Source organism: Candoia aspera, chromosome 2 (genome assembly GCF_035149785.1).
Source record: "Candoia aspera isolate rCanAsp1 chromosome 2, rCanAsp1.hap2, whole genome shotgun sequence".
Taxonomy (NCBI): Eukaryota; Metazoa; Chordata; class Lepidosauria; order Squamata; family Boidae; genus Candoia; species Candoia aspera.
In genome coordinates this window covers 40,556,358-40,579,650 of record NC_086154.1, presented here as the reverse complement: position 1 = coordinate 40,579,650, position 23,293 = coordinate 40,556,358, and the positions used below count along the sequence as shown (strand labels likewise).

General features: G+C 37.8%; 1 protein-coding gene across 5 annotated transcripts in view; it reads left to right on the top strand.

The window, feature by feature from the left end:
- The window catches only part of NR2C2 (nuclear receptor subfamily 2 group C member 2), a 57,751-nt gene that overhangs the window by 22,123 nt on the left and 12,335 nt on the right, over positions 1-23,293 (top strand). For 4 of the 5 annotated variants that reach the window (XM_063291655.1, XM_063291652.1, XM_063291653.1 and 1 more), the window contains 10 exons: positions 1,874-1,984; positions 2,535-2,735; positions 3,258-3,360; positions 6,550-6,729; positions 7,936-8,083; positions 12,716-12,809; positions 14,479-14,612; positions 15,327-15,504; positions 16,697-16,818; positions 22,052-22,191. In XM_063291655.1, the coding sequence (XP_063147725.1) occupies positions 1,913-1,984; positions 2,535-2,735; positions 3,258-3,360; positions 6,550-6,729; positions 7,936-8,083; positions 12,716-12,809; positions 14,479-14,612; positions 15,327-15,504; positions 16,697-16,818; positions 22,052-22,191 (1,372 nt within the window). In that variant the 5' untranslated portion in view covers positions 1,874-1,912. The remainder of the gene's footprint in view (positions 1-1,873; positions 1,985-2,534; positions 2,736-3,257; positions 3,361-6,549; positions 6,730-7,935; positions 8,084-12,715; positions 12,810-14,478; positions 14,613-15,326; positions 15,505-16,696; positions 16,819-22,051; positions 22,192-23,293) is intronic. The other variant, XM_063291656.1, reaches the window with a different exon arrangement.

The window sequence follows — 23,293 nt, the reverse complement described above, 5'->3', positions numbered from 1 at the left end:
AGAAACAGCCTGGTTAGAAAGAGCCGGTGAGGCTTCTGTAAGGCTTTAAAGACCTGTTCTGGGGTCAGGAGGTAAAGTTGAGCCCATGCATTGGTTATGTTAATCGTTACTGATGGATCTGTTTATACCCTGACTGCTGTTTTATGTGTGTTGTTTTATGTTTTTTTTTTATGTTTTTCTGTTTTTTCTTTGTATTTTTTAACATTGTTAGTCGCCTAGAGTCATTAATTTGAGATGGGCGGCCATATAAATTGAGTAAATAAGCAAGAAACATTTATTAGGACTTGTCCAAAACCTCTGTTTCACATGCCATAGTATGTTTGGCACTGTTCTCTCATGCAAAATACTTAGCAAACATCCTTAGTCCATCTCATAGGAGATCCTTTACCCTTGTGTAATACAATGCTTTGCCTTCCGCTCTCTCTTAGAAGAAAGACTTCAAAATGTTCCAGTGCAAGAATGATTTTGCCTATGCCCCCTAGAAGAAATAGAAACAATTTCACGTGTTCTCTTGCAATGTCTCTTTTTTTACAGGACATGGCATATAGTCACACAAGATCAGGGAGATCACTTGCTTCCTTTTAGCTGACAGCCCAGTAAATATCTGTAGAAGGGTTACCAGATTTCTTGTAATTGTTGTTGCTGCAAGACAGTTAATTATATAGCAATCTTGTTAATTTATTTACTCTAAGGTGATTTGTATTCCTTTTTGGTTTGTTTTAACACTCTTTATTTATTCTCCTGATTGTTTTAATACGTGCAATATTTTAATTTTTTCTTCTATGCTTTGTCCTCTGACCATAAATTTAATTTAAAATCCATTCTATTTTTAATGATTATTTAATCATCTGTTTATCGTCCCCGTTGTATAGGGCTGTACTGTATTGTAACATACTTGATATTTTGGTCACTGAGTGCAGATAACTTCCAAACAGTTTACATAATTACCTTGATTAGGAGATTTTTTAGTCAGTGCCACATATATCCCTTTAACTATTCTTATCTCCACATCCAACTCTATAGGTAATTAAATTCCATTTCCTGGCTTCCCTATTAAGAGAAAGGTAATGTGTGGAGAATAGTTTTATTAGTGCACTGTGTCTGAAACCCTTTTCTTTCCTAATGGAAGGTTCTAACCTGTTGAATATTTTTTTAATCATAGAAGAATTTCTGAGGCTTGAGTTTAAAAAAAAAAAACACCTCAAAGAAAAAAAGGTGGGGGCTGCTTTTCTGAGCGGACCTTTGGTGCCTGGCTGTCTGAGAAGGTAATCGCTTCTCTCAAGTTCAGTTTAGTCAGGTCACATGTTCTTTGTTACTGTGTTCTCATAAGTTTAAAGGTCATATTCTCAGGGACCAAAGGTTATGTTCTTACAAGGTCAAGAAGCTCCTGATTGGTTGATGTACATAGGACGGGATATATTATGTTGTGTACCGGCTTCTTGCTAGCAGTCTGTAGTTGTTAGCTAGCTAGCTGGTTAATCTGTTTATTAGCTCTTTCTATACTATGTTGTTTTACTTCTAAGTAATGTTTTTATATAATACAATCTTTTATAAAGAAATGCCTGGTCTCTCATTCTTATTTACTTCTGCTGCATAAGCAAACTGCTACATAACCTAGGATGCAAAAAATGTGGCACAGAGACCACATTCAGCATGCCAGCTTCACTTCTGAAGCCCCAAGAGTGCGTGGAGCTAATTTGGAAGGCATTCTTTGGAGTTTGGAGGCAAAAGAAGTGCCTTATAACTTGGAAAAACTTGAGCATGTATCCTGCTGTATAACCCCACAACCAAAGAGCTTGTTATAAATAATAAAATAATGTTCACTGTATTGTTTTGCCATGTGTAAAGTCATTTTTTTCATAAATTATTCCAGGTCCAAACTGTCCAGTCAACCTTATCTGAAACTCCAGTGATGACCAGCCCTTCCCAGCGCATCCAGATAATCTCCACAGATTCCACTGTATCATCACCACAGCGGATTCAGGTATGGGTTTGTTTTCTAAATATAGTCGGTACCATCTCTTTCTGCTTGATATGTATTGTCAAAATTGTTCAGTAATAATAAAACATTAATTTTATTTTTTTCTTTTATGTGACCATTTCAGACCTAGTGTGTAATTTTATAGTTATTTAGAAACATTGTGCAAAGAACAGATTAACTATGAGAGAGCTATCTTCTTCTACCTGAGAGGCTTTATTTCATTATTGGAACTACATTTTTGTAAGCATCTTATCAGAGAACCTTTTTTCTTATTTGTAGCGCTGGTGGGCAGTGCATGTTTTCAGACAATTTCCTGTTTCATTCTGAGTAATCATGTACATACTCAAAACACCTGCTGATAGAATCTTTCCGTTTTTACTATAGCCTTTTCTTTCTTTCTTTTTTTTTTTTTTTTTGCATAACCTGCATCTATAATTTGGTAACAGAGAAAAAAACAGCATCCTTTATGCTGTAAATAATGGCATATGATTCTTAAAAGTGAACTTAAAACTTGTTAAATCTCACACAATCAATTTTTTCTGTTTTGTTATAGATTGTCACAGATCAGCAAACAGGGCAGAAAATACAAATAGTGACAGCAGTGGATTCATCGGTATCCCCAAAGCAACAATTTATACTTGCTAGTCCAGATGGAACAGGAACAGGGAAAGTGATATTAGCTGCACCTGAGGCTTCTAATACCAAGCAACTTATTTTTACCACCACAGATAATATTGTGCCAGGCAGAATACAGGTAAACACCACAGTTGAAGGATATACGTATTGGATATTCAGACTCAAGAGCATGCATTGAGATGGGTTGGGTCACTCCGTAGAATTTATATTCTGTATTCTATTCTCCACTTCATACTGCTGAAATATGATCAGCACAACTGATAAATCAGATGATCTCAAAAGGCAGATGCAAAACTAAAGATGTGATTAAAATTGTATAGAACAACATTGTCATATTATGCAAATTGGGCAGTGCTTTACATGAGGCAGTCAGTAGATGGCTACCATGTGTATAAATCAGTATGACTTTTCTTCACATTATCATGCTGTCAGTTACCATATAAACTTTAAGCGTTTTATTGTTGGCTTGCTATTCCTTCTGTCTGATGCCCTTTTTTCATCTTTTCCATACTCCTTCCCTCTGCAGGTTTTTCTGTGGGCACAGCTGGGTTTTAAAATTATGTTTGAAATCTTGCAACATCTTTTTAAATACAATTTGAAATAGAAGGTACACTATAAGCCCTCAAATGTTTCATTTTAGATTGTTACTGACTCTGCCTCTGTGGAACGTTTGTTGGCTAAAACCGATGTCCAGCGGCCGCAGGTAGTAGAGTACTGTGTTGTCTGTGGAGACAAAGCATCAGGTAAGACACCAGACTATTTGGATGAAAGGACACATTTCCCTTAAACAGTCACAAAGTATTAATTTTTTACTGAAGGCAGATTTGGTGAGGCTAAAAACACAAGTATCTTTTTTGGGTGGAGGTGGGGGAATCTTCAAGGAAGTAAAAAACTGAGCTTAATATCAATATTGTAACAGTGATATTGTTCATTTTCCATAGACTTCCTGGCCCCCAAGTGAGCATCATTCCTTTCAGTCACATATGAAGTCTCCCAGAGCTCCCAGGAAATTTGTTGTAGTTCCCCATAGCGAGAAGCAGCATCAAGAAAATGGTATTGCCTAAGTACAACAATGGAACTTTACAGGATGTGAAGGCAGTAAAGTGGTACAACCAGAGACAGAATCTAATTTTGGAAATACTGGTTTGACCTCAGAGTAAAAATAAAGAAGATAATGCCAGGGAAGGTTTTAGAGTGACCCAACAAAATGCTTGAATACTTTTGGTTCCATGGAAAGTCCATTTGATTTTTAAAAGTGAATTTAGGTTCAAAAGAAGTGCGGTGAAGAGCATAAGACTCACAGTGATTTGATGAACAGAATAAATGTCCTAAAGACCAAATAGAAATTTTCTTTCATTTTTGTCTTTTTGACTGAGTTTTCAGTTGGCTGATTCATCCTAACAAAAACTGGACTACTAAAGGACAACTAGGTAGGGCATTTTCATAAGATGAGGCTGAGAATGGTACCGGTATAATGCTTCAATGTACTGTTCTATTGGGATGCAGATTTCTTCAGGATAGGAAAATATTGGCTGTCTAGCTTTTGAATTGTTCAGGTTGTAGATTTCAGTAGTTTGCTTTATTGAAAGTTTTTGTGTTTTGTGTGTGTGTGTGCGCAATTCACAGGAGTGTTTCTCCTGATTGAGTTAGAGCAAAAGACATATAAATAGTGACTTTTTATTAAAATAAAACCACGTAGCCAGCATATTAGCATCAGAATAAATTTTCTTCCTTCTCCTTGAGTCTTACCTCTTCAGTTATATTACAGAACAAAAGATATTTTAGAATACTAGGGTAATACCAATGCAATACATGTTTATAAAATACACTGTTGAACACCTTGATAAAGCTGCCTGACCATATTTAGTGAGCATTTGTTGAAGAAAAGATGCAAAACACCTGACTCTTTAAAGCCCAACAGTCAAGAATGGGAAATGTTGAGAACTTTCTTTTCCCCATCCCCCATAAATTGCCTAAGTTAAGGATTGTCAAACTTTGCATTATCATAAACCCTAAAATGATACATGAATTTGTATGGTTGGCTGATAAAACTGGTTAAGAAATAAATATACTACTTTGAATAATTAAATTGTTATTTATATGTCAAATGGAACGATTGTATAACATTGCAACTTTATAAAATACAACCTTTTCTTTAGGAGTGAACAATAAAACAATCATATTTAAAACTATTTATGTAATGGTTAGGATGAGCTTGCTTGCTTTTACATAATTCTTGAAATACGGACAAAATTATTTTTGAGATAGCCACTTTTATTGTTACCTATTTATTTTGGATTCATATTGCTATTTATGGCAGTAACTCTAGGTAATCCTTACTTTGCTTTCAGCTCATCCAGGCAGAGTGAGAGCAAAGTCTGGCAACAATCCAGCTTTGTATGTACAAGCCACCACACTTGTGTACCCAAAGCTGGAGCCTTATCAGAATGTGCTCCAGACAGAGAAGGCGTGAGTTCTGGCACGATTCCAGTTCTGTTTTCACAAGACTGATTACTTTAACATGCAAAGCTAGGTTGCAGTACTGAGGAATATATGTAGTTTGGGGTTAACTGTTCGGTTCTTAGTGTTCTCTGAATTTGGTTGTTTTCCTGCAGACGTATCATTACCATGCTAGGTAACTGTAACAGCCGCTACGCAGGACAGACATGTAGAAAATTGGCAGAATGCATCCACGAGCATCGACTGGCAGTCAGAAGTTATGGTGGAAATTCCTTAATCTCTCAACAAATCCAATCACAATTCAACTGGGAAACTGTTGATATTTGAGATCAAGTCAAATCTAAAAAATGCGGGGATTCCCTGGGAGCTTGGCATGTTGACAAATCTGCCATCAACAGACACAGAGATAAACCCTATTTACATACTATTTAAAAGATACAATCAAAAATCAGGGAAGGAAACAACCCCAAGCACATCTTTCCTAGCAACCAGCCCCCACAAAAGCAGGAAATCGCATCAGATAAGCAATCAAGGAAGAAACAATACCCTAATCAAGGAACCATCAAGGAATAAACCATACCTCAATCAAGACTGGCAGGGAAAGCTACTGTATATAAGCAACCAGCACACTTCACTCTCTCATATATCCAATCTGGTAATGAAACATTTTCAATAAAAATACCCAGGCTCAGAGAACACCAAACCCAAAAGCTAAGTTGACTTGTGCAGGCAGACCAGGAGCACAGTCTGGCAACAATTGCACTTTGTGTGCATGAGCCACCTGTGATCTTTGCTCAGATCTGCTCTTTAGAACCAGGGTGTTGCAACCCATAGATTGAGAACCCCTGGTTTAAGTATCAACGTTTTCTGCAAAGGACTTCAGGCTGGAGATGAGATACGAGTTGGTCATAGATAAGTCCCTTTCAGTTTTGCTACGCTGACTCTAGAATGCCGTTCTTCCCTGGAAGATTTTACCTACTATCAGAACTGACATGTTCACCTGAGACCTGTTTTTAACTTTTTTGCTTATATTTGTGTGTGTGTGTTTTGCTTTAAATGACAGGATTGACATAACTTTAGCTGCTCTGTTTGAGCTTTATAATTTTTATAGCTTTGTTTTACAGTTGTTCACCATTCTGAGAGCCTTCATGGTGACAAACAGGAAAAGGTGTATGGATGAATGAATGAATGTTGTATATGGCCTCTAATTGGCTTACACACAAAATACATCTTACGTTAATTACTGGAATAACATAAAACAGATAGGACTATTATTACGTAAAACCTCCAAAAAATTTAGGAAGATCCTTTGATCTGCAAGAATTCAATTTTATAAAAGTGGTAAGATTAAAAGCAAGCTGAAGGAACCATTGAACAGTGGGCACTGCATAAATAAAAGTTCTAAAATATACTTTCTTTGTTATAGTCATCATATTTTCTTAGTTTCTTAGATTTCCCCCCCTTTTTTTAAGGTCGTCATTATGGTGCTGTCAGTTGTGAAGGATGCAAAGGCTTTTTTAAAAGAAGTGTGAGGAAAAATCTAACATACAGTTGCCGTAGCAACCAGGATTGTATCATCAATAAACACCATCGGAATCGTTGCCAGTTTTGTCGGCTCAAAAAATGTCTTGAGATGGGAATGAAAATGGAATGTGAGTCTACAGTCCATAAAATGGTTCTTTTCTATCAAAAGATAGGTGATAGGAGTTTGGTCATTTCTGTGATTAAAAGTTGTTTCTACTATTTGACACACTGTTTTCATAGTCTCAAATCAGACTCTGTTTAACACTAATTTTTGGCTGAGCTTTACATTAAGTATTCAAACATTCAGAGGATTGTTTTGTAAATGAAACAGTAAAATGTTTCAGTTGGTATATTGATTGGTGGAGATGTGATGATACTTGAAAACAAAATGTCTATTCTGACATTGGGAGATCAGATATCTTGAATATGGTAGTGTACAAACAAGAGGACAAGCAGTACAGGGTAAAATAGAAAGTCCATAGTGATAAATGCCTTGGTTATTCAGATCAAGAGCAAAGGCAGGACATGCAATATCTAAGACTGCATTTTCATTTGTTTTAGTATTTACAAGAATATGTTAAGCCATACATCAAAGCAAATTGTCTGCTCTATGGACTATGGAATAAAGAATGGTGGATGCCATTTACTTGTGTTAGTTTCAACTTACTTCACTGCAAACTGGGATTCTTTAGGAAAAAGCTGAAAGGCGCCAATACTTTTGGCTATGTCTGTATGTCATCTGAATTCAACTATATTTTATAAACATATATCTACTGTGCTACAGTGTTCAAGCAGTGATTCACTACTTAACTGATACTGATATTAAAATTGATATGATTACAATTAATATCATAAATTGTTTCAGGGCTTTTTTCCTGCATTTAAAATAGTTTATTTGTGCTTTATTCTTGTTTAATTTAACACAGCCTGTAAATCTCTATTTCTTTTTTGTTCCTTTATTTCTTGGTTATGCTTCTAAATATCTGTTAAAATGAAATGAAATGAAATACAATACAATACAATACAATACAATACAATACAATACAATACAATACAATACAATACAATACAATAAAAAAGATACTGTGCTGACAAACATAATTGAGTGCCATCAGTATGCTATGGAAAACATCTCCAGACAACTTTGTAATAATATTAAATAAAGTGGCTGATAAATTTATTCACTTTATCCTGTGTGTCAGAACCACAGGATGAAATTGAGTCGGTATAGACCACACCGTTGGTTAAAATGAAACAATATGAGAGTTTATGCTTTAAGAATCTATGATTTGAATGCAATTTTAAATCTGTGTATTTGATGTATTGTGATGTAGCTGTACAGAGTGAAAGGAAGCCTTTTGATGTGCAGCGTGAGAAACCAACCAACTGTGCTGCTTCAACAGAAAAAATATATATCAGAAAGGACTTAAGAAGTCCTCTGATAGCAACCCCAACATTTGTTGCAGATAAAGATGGGGCTAGGTAAGTAATGAATGAGTCTTTAAAGCCCTTTTAGAGTTAAATATTTAACTTGTAAAAACATTTCAATATTATTCAAAAAGTTACTAAATTAGATAGAAACTAGTTTTGAAATAATTATTACCTTATAAATTGAAACACTATTTTATGTGATTTGTTAATTTTGTCCAACATTAAAACAAATAATAATAATAATAAGCAAAGGGAACAAGAAACAAATTGGTATGAGAAAGATTTCATTTCCATACACTCTTCATTCATTTCAGAACTATGTTCTTGTATGTACGGATAAAGTATATCCTTGTGGATAAGCCTATTCATGGATAAGCTGACTCTCAGAATTTTTGTATGTTTTAGTTTTCACAATTGGCTTATTCACAGGTGGCACATTTTTCATGGTATTTTGGTTAAAAATTTGAGGGTCCATCTGCTTATCCACAGATGGACTTAACCGGAAGGATATATGGGCTATATGGGTGCTTTAAAAAGGCTAAGGGAAAAACCTACTGTATATACTTGGGGATAAGCCCTTCCAAACCCAATATTTTGGGTGTATTTTGGCACCTAAAATTCTCAGCTTATCCTTGAGTATACAGTATCTAGAGTACAAATAGCTAGAGAGACCAGTGGTCCTTTTTTTTTTTTTTTTTTTACTGTGAGAACCATGTTAAGGATTGGATCTGAAATATATCCACCTGGTGTAAAGGCAGTTTAGTCTGTGATTTACACTGGCAGCCAAAACTAATCCAAAGTGTTTAAATTAATAATGAAATGGGGTTGTATGAATCTTTCCACTGATGATTTGTATAAGTTTAAGGAAGAGTAATAAAAAAATCCTCCTAATTTGGGGCAAAATTATCTCATCATTATATCTTTGGTATTCTGAAGCAGAGATGGTAACAAAAATTCTTAGTATTTATAAAATGCATTTATTTGAACAATTTTTATAGTGACCCATCTCACTGCTGCAACTTTGGTGGCTGACAGTGAATTAAAACCAAAACCAGCAGAACAATCCAAAATAACTGAAAAGAAATTACGGTAACCATTATATACCATGTTCCAGAGGTCCAAAGAGATTATTTAATCTTGCATTCGATAGTGAACAACTAAGCAACAAACAGAACAATCAGCTGGGCTCACCTAACACCCCAGCCAAAATGCATGACAGAACAACCAGGTCTTTAGCATCTCACAGAAGGCCAATAAAGACTGGGGCCATTCAAATCCCGTATTATATATCTATCTGGCTCAGTCATTTCATTTGTTTCCATATTTTTTAAAAACCTTTCCTAATTCTTTAAAGTTTGTTGGATTGCCTAGCATTTCCCTCACTTCCAACTGATGTGTAAGCTGGTCTTTTGTCAAGTACTTATTTATTTTAATAGGCTTTGATTTTATTGACAGGACTTCAATATTCCACCTTCTTGTTCTTAATTTATGTACCAGTAGCCTGGAATTTATATTATTAAACTCATAATTTGTTTTTTAGTATATAACATGAAGGCCATGATTGTTCCTAAAAAATAGGCATGTTCATTAAAAGATTTATGCCTACACAAAATCTGGGATTAAATACACCTGATTATGATGCTACATGTTTTTAATATGTACATTGTTTACATTGATGTCCAAGTGGTAGGGGTATATATTTATCAAAATTATATGGCCGCCCATTTCATGAAAAATGATTCTGGATGGCATATAATAAAATTATTAAACAGTAAACATATAAAAAACTATTACTATTAAAAAAATTAAAAATCACAAGGCTAAGAGAACAATAGATGTTAACAACAATAATGGAGCCACCTCAAGCTCTCACCGGTCCCCTGGGACCTCCAGGCCTGATGACATAACAAGATTTTGAAGGACATCTGGAAAATCACTGATGGAGCCAACCTTACTTCCAGGGAGAGATAATCCATAAGGTGGGCGCCACAGCAGAGAAGGCCCACCTCCTGGGGCCAGTAGCATGCCTCCTCTGCCAGATTGGATGGGACACGCAGATGTAATCAGGGAGAGGTAGTCCCTCAGATAACCTGGTCCCATGCCATGCAGGGCTTTAAAGGTCAAAAACAGCACCTTGAATTGGACCCAGAAGCAAACTGGTAACCAATGCAGTTCATGGAGCAGATGTGTAACGTGCCATTCTAAGGGCACACATAACTGCCCATGCCACTGCGTTCTGCAACAACTGAAGCTTCCGGATACTCTTCAAGGGCAGCCCCATGTAGAGTGCTTTACAGTAATCGAATGGGGAGGTGAATGATGGTGAGCAGAGCCCCCAATCTAGGAACGGGTACAACTGGTGCACAGTACAAAGCTGTGCAAAGGCCCTCCTAGCCGTGACTGCTACCTGCTTTTTGAGCAGGAGTCATGAGGCCAGGAGGACCTCAAGATTGCACACCAGGTGTGTCTGGGGCGGTGCAACCCCATCCAGCACCAAAGATGGCATAGACCTAGAACCAGCAGGCTCCAAAACCCAAAGCCACTCAGTTTTGCCAGGGTTCAGCTGAAGCCTGTTGTTCTCCATCCATACCCTCACAGACTCCATGCACCAGGATAAGATGTTCACAGCATTGCTTAATTTGCTAGGGGCAGAGATACATAATTGGATATCATCAGCATACTGATGATACCTCACCCCATGGTGATGGATGAGCTCACCCAGCCAACATCATGCAGATGTTGAAGCAGAGAGCACTGAACCCTGCTGCACCTCACACAGTAGGGGCCAAGGGTAGGATCTCTCCTCCCTAGTCACCACTGACAGGAATCAACCACGGAAAAAGGAGGTGAACCAGCACCAACACAGTGCCACCCACCCCCAGTCCTCTGAGCCGATCCAGAGGGATACCATGGTCAATGGTATTGAAGGATTCAGAGAGGCCAAGTAGGGCAAGGATGGATGCACAACTCCCATCCTGCCCTCACCACAGATCATCCAAAAGTGACGAGTGCTGTTTCCATCCCAAACCCTGGTCTGAATCCTGACTGAAAGGTATCCAGATAATCCGCTTCATCCAAGGTCCTCTGAAGCTGTTGCACAATCACCTTCTCAACCACCTTCCCCCAAAATGGGAGGTTAGATACTTGTAATGGTATGTGGGAATGACCTTGGGAGACAGGACCCAGAGATGCTGTCTAGGGAACGGTCAGATAAGAGACAGCATAGTCTGCAGCTAGATAGTGGGCAGGGCAAGAGGCTCAGAAGAGACCCTCACTAATTTCTCGAGGGTAAGCAAGAAGGGGAGAATTGTACTTTCAGACTTGCAAGTTTCTGGCAATGTCACTCATGACCTAGTCATCTCCCGTACAGACTATTGCAATGTGCTCTACATGGGGCTACCCTTCAAGAGTATCCAGAAGCTACAGCTGATCCAGAATGCAGCCACACAGGCTACCTTTGGTGCCCCTAGAAGGGTACATGTAACACCTTTGCTCCACGAGCTCCATTGGGTGCCAGTTTGGTCCAATTCAAGGTGTTGGTTATCACCTTTAAAGCCCTACATGGCATGGGTCCAGGGACCATCTCATCCCCATTATATTGATCCGTCCCACCCAGTCAATGCAGAGAGGGCATGTTACGGACCCTGTCCATGAGAGAATGTCGTTTGGCGAGATCCAGGAAGTGGGCCTTCTCTGCTATGGCTCCCGCCCTGTGGAACACTTCCCCCAGAGGTGAGGCAAGTCCCCTCTCTCCTGGCCTGCCAGAAAAAGTTGAAGACCTGGCTCTGCCATCTTGCTTGGGGTGGGAAGGGGAGTAGTCATTCTTGGGGATGCCTGGCGCCTTAAAGTGGTCCTCATACATACATGAATCGAATTAGAACTTTTAGCTGCCATCTGGATTCTATTTTATATTTATATTTTACGTATTTTATGTGGTTTTACTGTATTTTAATTTTTAGCTTTATTGTAAACTGCCCAGAGTCCCTCTCTTGGGGGGAGATGTGCGGTGGCGAAATTGGATGGATGGATGGATGAAGCCTAACAATAAAGTAGAATTAGCTCATCTGGTTGTCTTGTCTACCTGGTAAGGCTGACAATACTGGACAAAAGTAGTTCAGTATGGTGGGGTCCAGTGATGGCTTCTTGAGGAGGGGGAGAATCAAGGCCTTTTTAAGAGGGAAAGGAACAATCCCCTCAAAGAAGGATTTACCACCTCTAGAACCCACTCGCATGACACCCCCCAGGCTGCTTTAACAAGCCAGGAAGGGCATGGATCTAAAGAGCAGGTGGTTGTGCTCACAGTCCTAAGGACCCTGTCCCTGTATGTATGTATGTATTACTCAAATTTAGCCACCGCCCATCTCCCCCAAAAGAGGGACTCTGGGCAGTTTACAATAAAATCCAGCACAAAACATAAACATTAAAATCACATAAAACAGTTATCATAAAATACAGTAAATAAAATCCAAGAAAGATATATTGCTAGAATTGTCTTCCCAGCCTTTCTGCCAGTTCAATATAATTTCTGCAAAAGCAAAACCAGAAAGTGTTTTGATCAACAATTTCAGAAATCACGAAAGTATGAATCACAATGGTATTGTTCATGATGTAAAAAAGGAATGTTGTAGTGGGTTAAAAACATAATATTGTGCTGTTCTTTTTTTTCAACCTTTTCTTAAACAGATCAGCTAATCTTCTTGATTCAGGGATGCTTGTAAATATTCAGCAGCCTTTAATACGGGATGATGGTACAGTGCTACTTGCTACAGATTCCAAGGTAGTGTTCCTTAGATTTAATTGCACAACTCATGTTTTCCTGCTTTAGCAGATTGCTGCCTTATATATGAAGAATGAATATCTTAATAGACAGTCTCTGCTTACCGAGAAGAGTAGTTTGATATACAGGAAGTCTTCAGTTTACAATAGCAATTGGGACCAGAATTTCCATCGCTAAGTGATGTGGCTATAAAGTGGGACTGCATCGCTTACCAATGGCAATCCCTGCTGCCCCAGTTGCTGCTGTTAACCAAATCCCATGGTCAGGCAAGGCAGCTTCCCACAACCAAGTCAGTGGGGAAGTGGGCAGGAAGTTTCAAGTGCCAGGTGGCTCGCAAGCAGGCGGGCAGGCAGGTAAGTGGCTGCTGCTGGATGGGGGAAGGGTGGAGGGGGTGCACACAAGTGTGAGGCAGGGTCAGGGAGGGGGTGCGAGGGTGGCATGGCAAGCTCAGCAAGGGTGTGACGGAAGTGCAGCAATGTTTGAGGAGAGTGTACAAGGGTGCATAGGGATGTGCAAGGGTGTGAGGAAGGCGTGGCAAGGCTCGGAGAGTGCGAGGGTGCGCAGTGTGCACAAGGGTGCAAGGGAGGCACAGCTGGGGTCGGGGAGGTTGCACGGGGGTGTGAGGGAAATGTGAAACTCAGGAAGGGCGCATGGGATGCATGAGTGGCCAGCACAGTGCGAGTACAGAGGGGCTGGGGGAGGGTGCACAAGTAGAGGAGACTTACGCCAGCAACTTGTGACCTTCCCTGCCAGCTTCCCCATTGACTTTCTGGAGAAGCTGGCAGGGAAGGTCACAAATAGCGATCACGTGATCGCGGGGCGCTTCAACTGGTTATAAGTGCAAGCCAGTCGCCAAGCACCCAAATTGTGATCATGTGACCGTGAGGGTGCTGGGGCAGCTGGAATTTCAAGGACCAGTCATAGCCACCATTTGTTCAGCACCATCGTAACTTCGAATGGTCACTGAACAAATGGTTGTACATCAAGGACTACCTGTACCTGGCTCAGACTGTGTAGAATAGGCTATATTAATGGAAAATAGGCCTGGCTTTATCAACCACCTGATGTGTATTTTATTATTTGGTTGATAGTATTTATATCTAAATACCTAAAGTTTTCATTGTACAGTAGAATCTCGGTTCACTGGCATCCATGGGGATTGGTAGATGCTGGATAAATGTAGTTTCCGATTGCCTGAGGGTTACTATTAAAAATAGTTGAGCCAAATTTGGACTTGCCTTTCTGCTAGAGAGGGATCAGCTGATCCCTTTCTGGCAGAGGGGTGGGTTTGGGCTTACCTTTAAAAAGGTGGGTTTGGACTTGCCTTTCTGCTGGGGGAGGTGGGTCAGTGTGGCGTGACATGTCAGGTTTGGGCTTGCCTTTCTGCTGGAGGGGGATCGGATCGGCGCAGCACAGCAGGCCAAGTTTAAACTTACCTTTCCACTAAAAATTGATTTTATTTAAATTTTTATTTAATGTATTATTTCTTCATTTTTTTGCCAGTTGCTTGAGTGCTGGTTGCTTGAGTTCCGGTTAACCAAGATTTTACTGTAGTTTTATTTCCCTTCATTTTACTTACTTTTGAATCTGTACTGGGAAACAGACACAGATGATATTTAAAGAAACTCATTCATTTAATGCAAACTGTTACTAATACATATTTTAATAGGCTGAGACAAGCCAAGGTGCTTTGGGAACACTAGCAAATGTTGTAACATCACTTGCCAGCCTTAACGAATCACTTAATAATGGAGACACTTCAGAAATTCAGCAAGAAGACCAATCTGCAAGTGAGATTACTCGGTATGTGCATCATATTAGACATTTTTCTGATTGGTCTCCCACTCTATTAGAAGTAATTTTTCATTGGCGAAACTACAATACTATCGATAATAGGTATTGCCTATTTTTGAAAATCATTGTCTAGTTTGTTCTCATGTTAAACTTAAGAATCAAGCTAATTAATATTTCTTAATGGAGTTGAACATTGAAGAATAGTTAAGATAAATAGTACAAAAACAAAATGATTGTATGACAGTGTAAAGGTTTTTATAATTCAAAAATTTTAATTTGCTGTTTGTAATTATAACTTTACTTCTTTTTAAATCATTGGCAGCCAACTATGATATCCTTGTGCAAAATTTATCTGGTATTTGTTTATACCATAGTATTGCAATGTAGAAGAGACCTGTTCACGTTTGAATCCATCCCATTTCATTCTTTTACATTCCCATTTCATTTATTTCCTTCAACTATCAGTTATCATTTTCTGAAAACTGGATATGTTTGGTCCTCCTTGGGTTGTTCTGCTCTTTAACATACTCATTTTTGTTTTTCTAGAGTATTTTTATATGCCTGAAAACCCTGGGAATTTTCCTAGAGCTGCAAATATCTTCCTGTTTGGGGGTTGATTATGTTGGTTGATTGATGGGCAGGATTTCAGTGGTTTTATTTCATTTCTCATTCATAAATATGCTATAAGAAGCACATATGATGGACTTAACTCTTTATTTGCAGGGCATTTGATACTTTGGCTAAAGCACTTAATACTACAGATGGTGCAGCAGCACAGAATCTGGCAGATGGGATGGATCCTGCGGGGGGTGGGAATATACATGTAATCAGTAGAGATCAGTCTACTCCAATCATTGAAGTCGAAGGACCTCTCCTTACAGATACTCATGTGACATTTAAGGTGTGTATTTCCTTGATTTATTTTGGCAGACCTATCATTAAGTACTTCCTTTAAAAATGGATTCTCATAACATATAAAATCAAATCACATTACAGGTAGTCCTCACTTAACGACCATTCATTTAGCGATGGTTCAGACTTACGATAGCACTATAAAACCCAACTTGCAACCAGTCCTCACGCTTACGACTGTCAGAGCATTCCCTGCAGTCATGTGATCATGAATTGATACTTGGCAACCAGTTGGCATTTACAGTCGTTGTAGCATCCTGTAGTCATGTGATTGCCATTTTTTACCTTCCCAGCCAGCTTCTGACAAGCAAAATCAATGGGGAAGCACATGATTTGCTTTAACAACCATGTGGTTCACTTAACCATATGATTCGCTTAACGGCTGCCGCAAAAATTGTCATGAAGTCAGGTTGGATTCACTTAACGACTGCATCACTTAATGACCAAAATTCCAGTCCCAATTGTGGTCATTAAGTAAGGACTACCTGTACATCTTAGTGTGTTGCTTGAAACAGATCAATATTTGCTTATTAAATGGGAAAAAATATAACTACCAAATGCTATCATTCTGTAAAATATTTTTTTAAATATTCTCTCTATAGTAATGGCTTTTAAACTTTCCTCAGTGTTAAAGTGTTATATTTAACTATTCTACGTTATCATTTTAAAGAGCCAGTTTGGTGTAGTAGTTAAAGCATCAGGCTGGAGAGCATAGGTTCTAGCCCTGCCTTAGGCACAAAGCCAGCTGTGTGACCTTGGGCCAGTCACTTTCTCTCAGCCTTAGGGAGAAGGCAATGGCAAACCACTTCTGAAAAACCTTCCAAGAAAACTGCAAGGACTTGTCCAAGCAGTCTCCAAAAATCAGACACAGTTGAATGGATTTAAAAAAAAATCATTTTAAAGTGAAATTCTTAACTATATAAAAGTATTGCAGATGTTATTTAAAATGCAAATATTTCTTTTGTCAGTAATACAGTGTAAAAGGTTTTTTCAACCACCATTAAAATCAAAAACATTTTTTAAACTGATCACATAGACTGATAAAACTATTTGATTATTTAAAGAAATGTTCATTGAGTATAAAAGGATGTAGTTTCTTTCTGGGTCCATATTAGATTGATTAATATAGAAGTGATTTTTTAAAATATATTTAGAATAAACTTCATGTTGTTCTCCTGCAGTTAACTATGCCTAGCCCAATGCCAGAGTACCTGAATGTGCATTACATTTGTGAATCTGCATCACGATTACTTTTTCTTTCCATGCATTGGGCCAGATCCATTCCTGCTTTTCAAGCTCTAGGGTAAGAATATAGTTCCTTTCTCTGTTTTTAAATATGGATTTAATGGAATCTGCAATATATAATTATCCTCAAAAATAAAATTATTTCATTTGCTATATTGAATTCATGTTAAGCTTCACATTTTTAACTGCAAAAAGTATGAAAAGCTACTTGGTAGAATGATTTGTATTGGAGTAAACAACACTTTTAAGCAAAGTGCTGAATTTGTAATTTAGGAAAAAAATACCTGTGCTATGATGAATATAGTGAGTTAGTCTTTGCAAATTTTCATTTGACCTTCACCAAAACACAAAAGAAAAACATTAAACTCAAGTCAGAAAGAGCAAGAATACACAAAAATTAAAAATAATTACGCACTGAATAGTTTTTAAAAGCACAAATAAAATTATAAGGAAGCCAACTGGCATTATAAAATATATGACATAAATCAAAGGTGTGCAAACTCTGTATAATTAAGAAAGGTAATCCCACAAACTAAATCCAAAAATAAAAGTGCAGGGTGCCAAAATGCCTAATTGTTCATGTATCTTTTTATTATATAAAAACTTGAAAATAGTAATTCAGTCTGAAAACTTCTTAGCAACATTCATAACATTCTGTTCAAACAGATCTTCTGTGATAGTGTGTGTGTGTGTATTAAACCTTTCAGAACAAGTAGCATGTTTGCCCCACTTAAGAAATACACTTCTATCCAAATAACTGCATGTACCTCCTAGTTGATGAGATGTAGATGGGATGTATATTGGCTTGTAGATAGTAATCCCAGCTTGTGTAGAATAGCTTGAGCATGTTAGGGCTAAAACTAGGCTGGATGATGCTTTTGGTATGCTGGCCAAAGTGTGCCAAAACTGTCTTCATAGTTTGATGATAGTGCCCCATTATACACCACTGAATGGTGATAAAGGAAGAACCAGGGATTCATTTTGGGAAGAAAGCTGTAATGTCAACAGGGAGGAAATTATTCTGTTCGGTAATATGAATGGATGGACGGAATTGAGTACAGAAAAAGTGAGTGGACCATTTAGAAACACAAGAATGAATGGAAATGGTGATTGGTGAATAGCCACTTAGAAAAAGGATTGTTTGTTTTGAATACAGGTTTAAGCATATGTCTATTCAATTGTAATTGATCGGATTATTTGTGATGAATGACTGAGAAAATTAGTGAAAGACCCATGGGTAATGAGAGGCTCTGATGTGAGATAGAACATTTTTGGATACTGTCAAGAGTGGATATAGAAGAAAACAAAAGAAGTGAAAGAAACGAATGTAGGACAACTGCAGGAAGAGAATGTATGAGTCCTGTATGAAAAAGTATTAAAAGATAGATTAATCTCCCAATAGAAACAATGGAAGATGGGCGTGATAGACTGTTAAGAATTATGTTAGTGAGTGCCATAGAAGTGAGTGAAGTTATGCTAACAAAGTATAGAAAAGGATACTTGATATGATAAAGTCAGGCTGGGGGTGGAGGAAAACATGCTGTAGGAGAATGCTACAAAAATAGAGGGTAAGGGAATAAACAGGAAAAGATAGTTGTTAAGACTGTAGTCAAAGAGAGCAAGGAACTATTAAGATTAAAAACAGAAAATGCAGAGCAATTCAATTGTTTTGCAAGTGAGTGAAGGCTCCTCTACACAAGGAGACTTCAGTAGAGTAGATATAATTAAAAATAATAGTCATTAAATTGTTTGGGATGAATCTGGAATGCTGGAAGAAATATTTTAAAGATATACATACATACGTACATACATACAGTATATATATATGAGAATTATAGCATTATGTTAAAGAGTGGAGTTGAAACCAATGTAAATACATCTTACATTATAAGATTCAGATGGATGGATGGATGGATGGATGGATGGATGGATGGATGGATGGATAGAATGTATTCGTAAAGAATGCATCTGTACCTGACATTGGGAAGATGCCGTTATTTATTCCTCTATACAAAAGGAAAGCTAGCAAGAGTGAAAGCAAAAACAATAGGGAGGATTAGTGTCATAAAAGTTCTTAGAAAGATGTTTGGCAGAATTCTGATTAAAAAATATGAGATGTGCCAGTCAGCAAAATTTGAGAAGTGCACTGCTGGGTAAGAGATACACAGATAAACATTTGCTTTTCAACATGTCATTCAGAAATGTATGAATGTGAGAAAGATTGTTCTATATGTTATTTCAGAAAAAAATATGATAAAGTGAATTGTGTGTACTTTTGTATGCAGACAATGCTATGTTGTTTTCTTCTACTATTTCTCCTTTCTGGAAGGAGAGAGATAGTGTGTATATTTGTGTACTTAAACGTTTTTATGTATGAGAATGATTTTTATGTGAGAGACACATTGATTAGTATATAGAGAGCCAGTTTGGTCTAGTGGTTAAGATGCTGGGCTAGAAACCAGGAGTCTGAGCGTTCTAGTCCTGCCCTAGGCATGAAAGCCGGCTGGGTGACCTTGGGCCGGTCGCGCGCGCTCAGCCCAACTCACCTCACAGGGTTGCTGTTGTGGGGAAAATAGGAGGAGGAAGGAGTATTTGGTATGTTCGCCGCCTTGAGCTACGTATAAAAATAATAAAGGTGGGATAAAAATTAAATAAATAAATATATATATGGATTATGGACCAGTTAATTATTATTATTTTATTATTTATCGAATTTTATCACCACCCATCTCCCCCCAAAGGGGGGAATCTGGGCAGTTTACAACAAAAGGAAAATTTACAATTCAGTACCATTATAAATACAATAAATATGAATATAAATAGATAATAAAAATATAAAATGTAATAAAATCTCTATGGCTAAAGATTGTATCTCAGTCCATGAGTATAAAGGGCCATTCTAGGGCAGTAGCCATCCCCAAGAATTATAGAGTACCTAATTTGCAGGCAGGCAGTTAATTCAAATCAGTTATTAATTTAATATTTGGGGGGCTGATCCTGCCCCCTTTTCTTCTTAGAATGTGGCTACCTGTTCACATACCCATAAATGCATGGTTGTGTCTCATACAAATATTTTTAATAGGAAGGGGAAATACCCAGGATAGGTTTCAGCTAGAGTTGATAGTCCCAAAGTGATTGGATAGGGAAGCTGGACATTGCACATTTCAGTTCATACGTGAAATCTGAATCTATACATGCCCAAATTTTTCTATTAATTCATAATGGCTGTCCACATAGCAGGTATTCTCCCATGTTAAAATGCAAAAAATAAGGTATAGAGGAAAAATAGCAAATTTCATTCTGAGTAAGCAGCCAGTAGATAAAGCTTCTTTTTCGCATTTTAACATGGGAGAAGTTTTGCTTAATCCTTTCTTAAAACAAAATAGCAAATTTTGTTCTGACTAAGAAAGGATTAAGCAAAATTTCACAGAAAAAAAAGTTATGACCCATCACTGAACAAATCTCTGGCCAAAAATTAGATTGAAGGTAGTGTTATAAATTGTCCTACACAGATTGAAGAAGCTTTAGGAGTATCAGATCGTTTTACTATTTAAAAAATAACACAGGTCAGAAGAGCTTTTATCTTGAACATTCTTCCCACAGCAACTTTGGAAGGGAAATACAGGAAAATCTCTGTTGAAGGATGGTGCCCCTGTGATGCAGATGCAGTAGAAACGGCATGTTTTGTCATACTACCAGTTCTGCAGAGACATTTGTCTGAGGTTGATCTGCCTGCTCCCTTCTAAATCCCCAGAGCATTCTGACTTATTTTACTGGGTCCCAGGCATTGCTAAACTTTGTTATGCTACGTGTAAACTCTGCCCTGCTGTGAGCTGTAACTGTAATTGTTAGCATTTACACAATGTCTTATACAGTGGGGTTTTCTTTTTTTACTTTTTTGGTCCATGGTTGTAATAAAGTGTATCTATTGAAAAGATACACAGCAATTTGGTGATTTGGGTGCTTTGTATTGTATTTTTGAATAGGTCAAAGGTAGGCAGGCTAGGATCTAATTTGAGACAACCCTTGAAATTGGTTCGTACCTCTGCATCTGTCCCTACTGTGTTGTCTCGTGCTTTGAGAAGAGGTCGTCTGAAACAGGCTGCTGCTGCTGCTGCTGCTGCTTTTTTTTTTTTTGATGAAACTGGGTATTCCTGCTCAGTTTTGGCTTTGGCCCTGTCTTTTTGCTTCAGTCCTGCTCATCATGCAACCCCAACTATTTGCCCTGAGGGACTGCAGCTCTTAACAGGAAGAAGAAATAAAATATATTGTTTGTCCCTGGCAAATATTATGGATTGATCCAACTAATGCTGATAAGAATCACCACGATTAGTTTAGCAATCTAATCAGACTGCATAACAGGCTAGGAGGGACAATTAGGGAGAGAGAATTAAGCTCAATTAGTTTTACCGAGCAAGCAGCATTAGGGTCTTATTCTTTGTCTGTCTGTATCTGGGTGCGGGGAGGGATTTTGCTGCCACCTAAGGTTGAAGCTCTGAATATTGAATATTCTATTGTTTTAGAATAATGCAGTAGTATTTTAGGTACTATCTTTTTAAATTTGATAATATAGTTTTTTTTTTCTATCCTGCCTTTATTATTTTCATAAATAACTCAAGGTGGCGAACATACCTAATACTCCTCCCACCCACCCCACTATTTTCCCCACAACAACCACCCTGTGAGGTGAGTTGGGCTGAGAGAGGGTGACTGGCCCAAGGTCACCCAGCCGGCTTTCATGCCTCAGGCTGCACCAGAACTCTCAGTCTCCTGGTTTCTAGCCCAGCGCCTTAACCACTAGACCAAACTGGCTCTCCAGTTGATATGGTATATTTTGTAAACCAGTGACATTTATGTTTAACAAATATTTTAGACGTTTAGAATTGCAATTTGCTAAGTCTTTTAAAAGTTGGGGATCTTTCTTTTTTTCCTTTCATTTATTTGTTTAGTTTTTGTTGTTATTTATTAATTGCTTTTAGTATTGTACAGCCCTTATCTATTGATTATCTTTTGTAATTTGGTGCTTTGCTTATTTTTTGTAGTGTTCTTAAAATAAATGGACTAGTTAAAATAAAAGTTCATCATTATAGATAACATTTGAATCTGGTTTGGACCTCTGTCTGTTGGCAACTGTGTCATAGACTGGTGATCTTTTCAGTGCTGAACATCAGAAAATTTATGTCCCAATTCTCACAAGATTCCAAATTCATTAGATTTTTGCAGTCTTATCCCTGAGATCCTTATATACAAAAATTATCCTGAGTCTTACCATTTGTTTTTATAACTTGTAGGCAAGACTGTAATACAAGCCTTGTACGTGCCTGTTGGAATGAGCTCTTTACCTTAGGCCTAGCACAGTGTGCACAGGTGATGAGCTTGTCAACTATCTTAGCAGCAATTGTCAACCATTTGCAAAATAGCATACAGGAAGGTATGTGTTATTTTTTAAAGGCTTTGATTGTTTGTTATAAATTCAAGGATTTATAACTGTATATAGGCAGTTTTTATTTATGTGTCACTTGTACATAATACTTTTCTGTGCTAAAAGTGGGTGGTGGTGGTGTTTAATTCCACTCCTAATGTTGCATTTCCTCCTTTGGGCATCCATATAATGAGAGCAGTTGTCTGCAAAGGACTGTCTCATTCTTAGCAGGGGGATGGACAATCATATGCTATTTGTATATAATAGTAATAATAATAATATAATAATAATAATAATAATAATATATTAAACTTGTATGCCACCCAATTCCCAGCGACTCTGGGCAGCTCAGACAGACAGACAAACACATTACAATAAAATCAATAAAAGATCAAACATGGCAAGTGTGACAGACTAGATGGCATGAAGTGAGGGGTCTCACTCTCTCACCAAGGCCTTCACCACTCTTCTGAATGAGAGCAGAGTGGGGGCCATCTGGCTCTTGCGGGGGAATATCATTCCTCAAGGCAGGCGCTGCTACAAGGAAGAGAATATATCACTGGAGGTAGAGGATCTGGAGTACAATAGCTATACAGCATTCTAAAGTGGACAGTAAATAGAAACAAAGGGTTTGCCTGGGATTCCCTATTATTTTATTCTCATATCACTTCATATCTGGGATCAGGATATTACAGCAAATCAACTTATGACTAACAAAAATCTGCATGCTAAAACAGTAATACCATATTATTTAATTGCAAGCTCATGTACTATTTTTTCTTTTAAAAAAAAATTATGGTGGGGTCTATTTCTGGCTAATTTATTTTGTTTGTTTTAGGTTTAGAAGAATAAAGATAGTTAATTTGATTTAATTTGTTAAATCCTTTCAAACTTAATTATAATAGGCAGGTTCCGCCCCCCCAGCCAGGCCCTCAAAAACAACACAACTGATGTAGTTCCTCTGGTCAAGGAAAGAGGCAGGATATTCAGAGGACATGGAGAGGTAGGTGCCCTACGTTTGATTAAATGTAGGGCTCTAAGATTTTCCATCATCCAAAGCTGGAGGGTATTTAAAACAGATTTGTGTATGGAAACAATAAATAGTAGAACT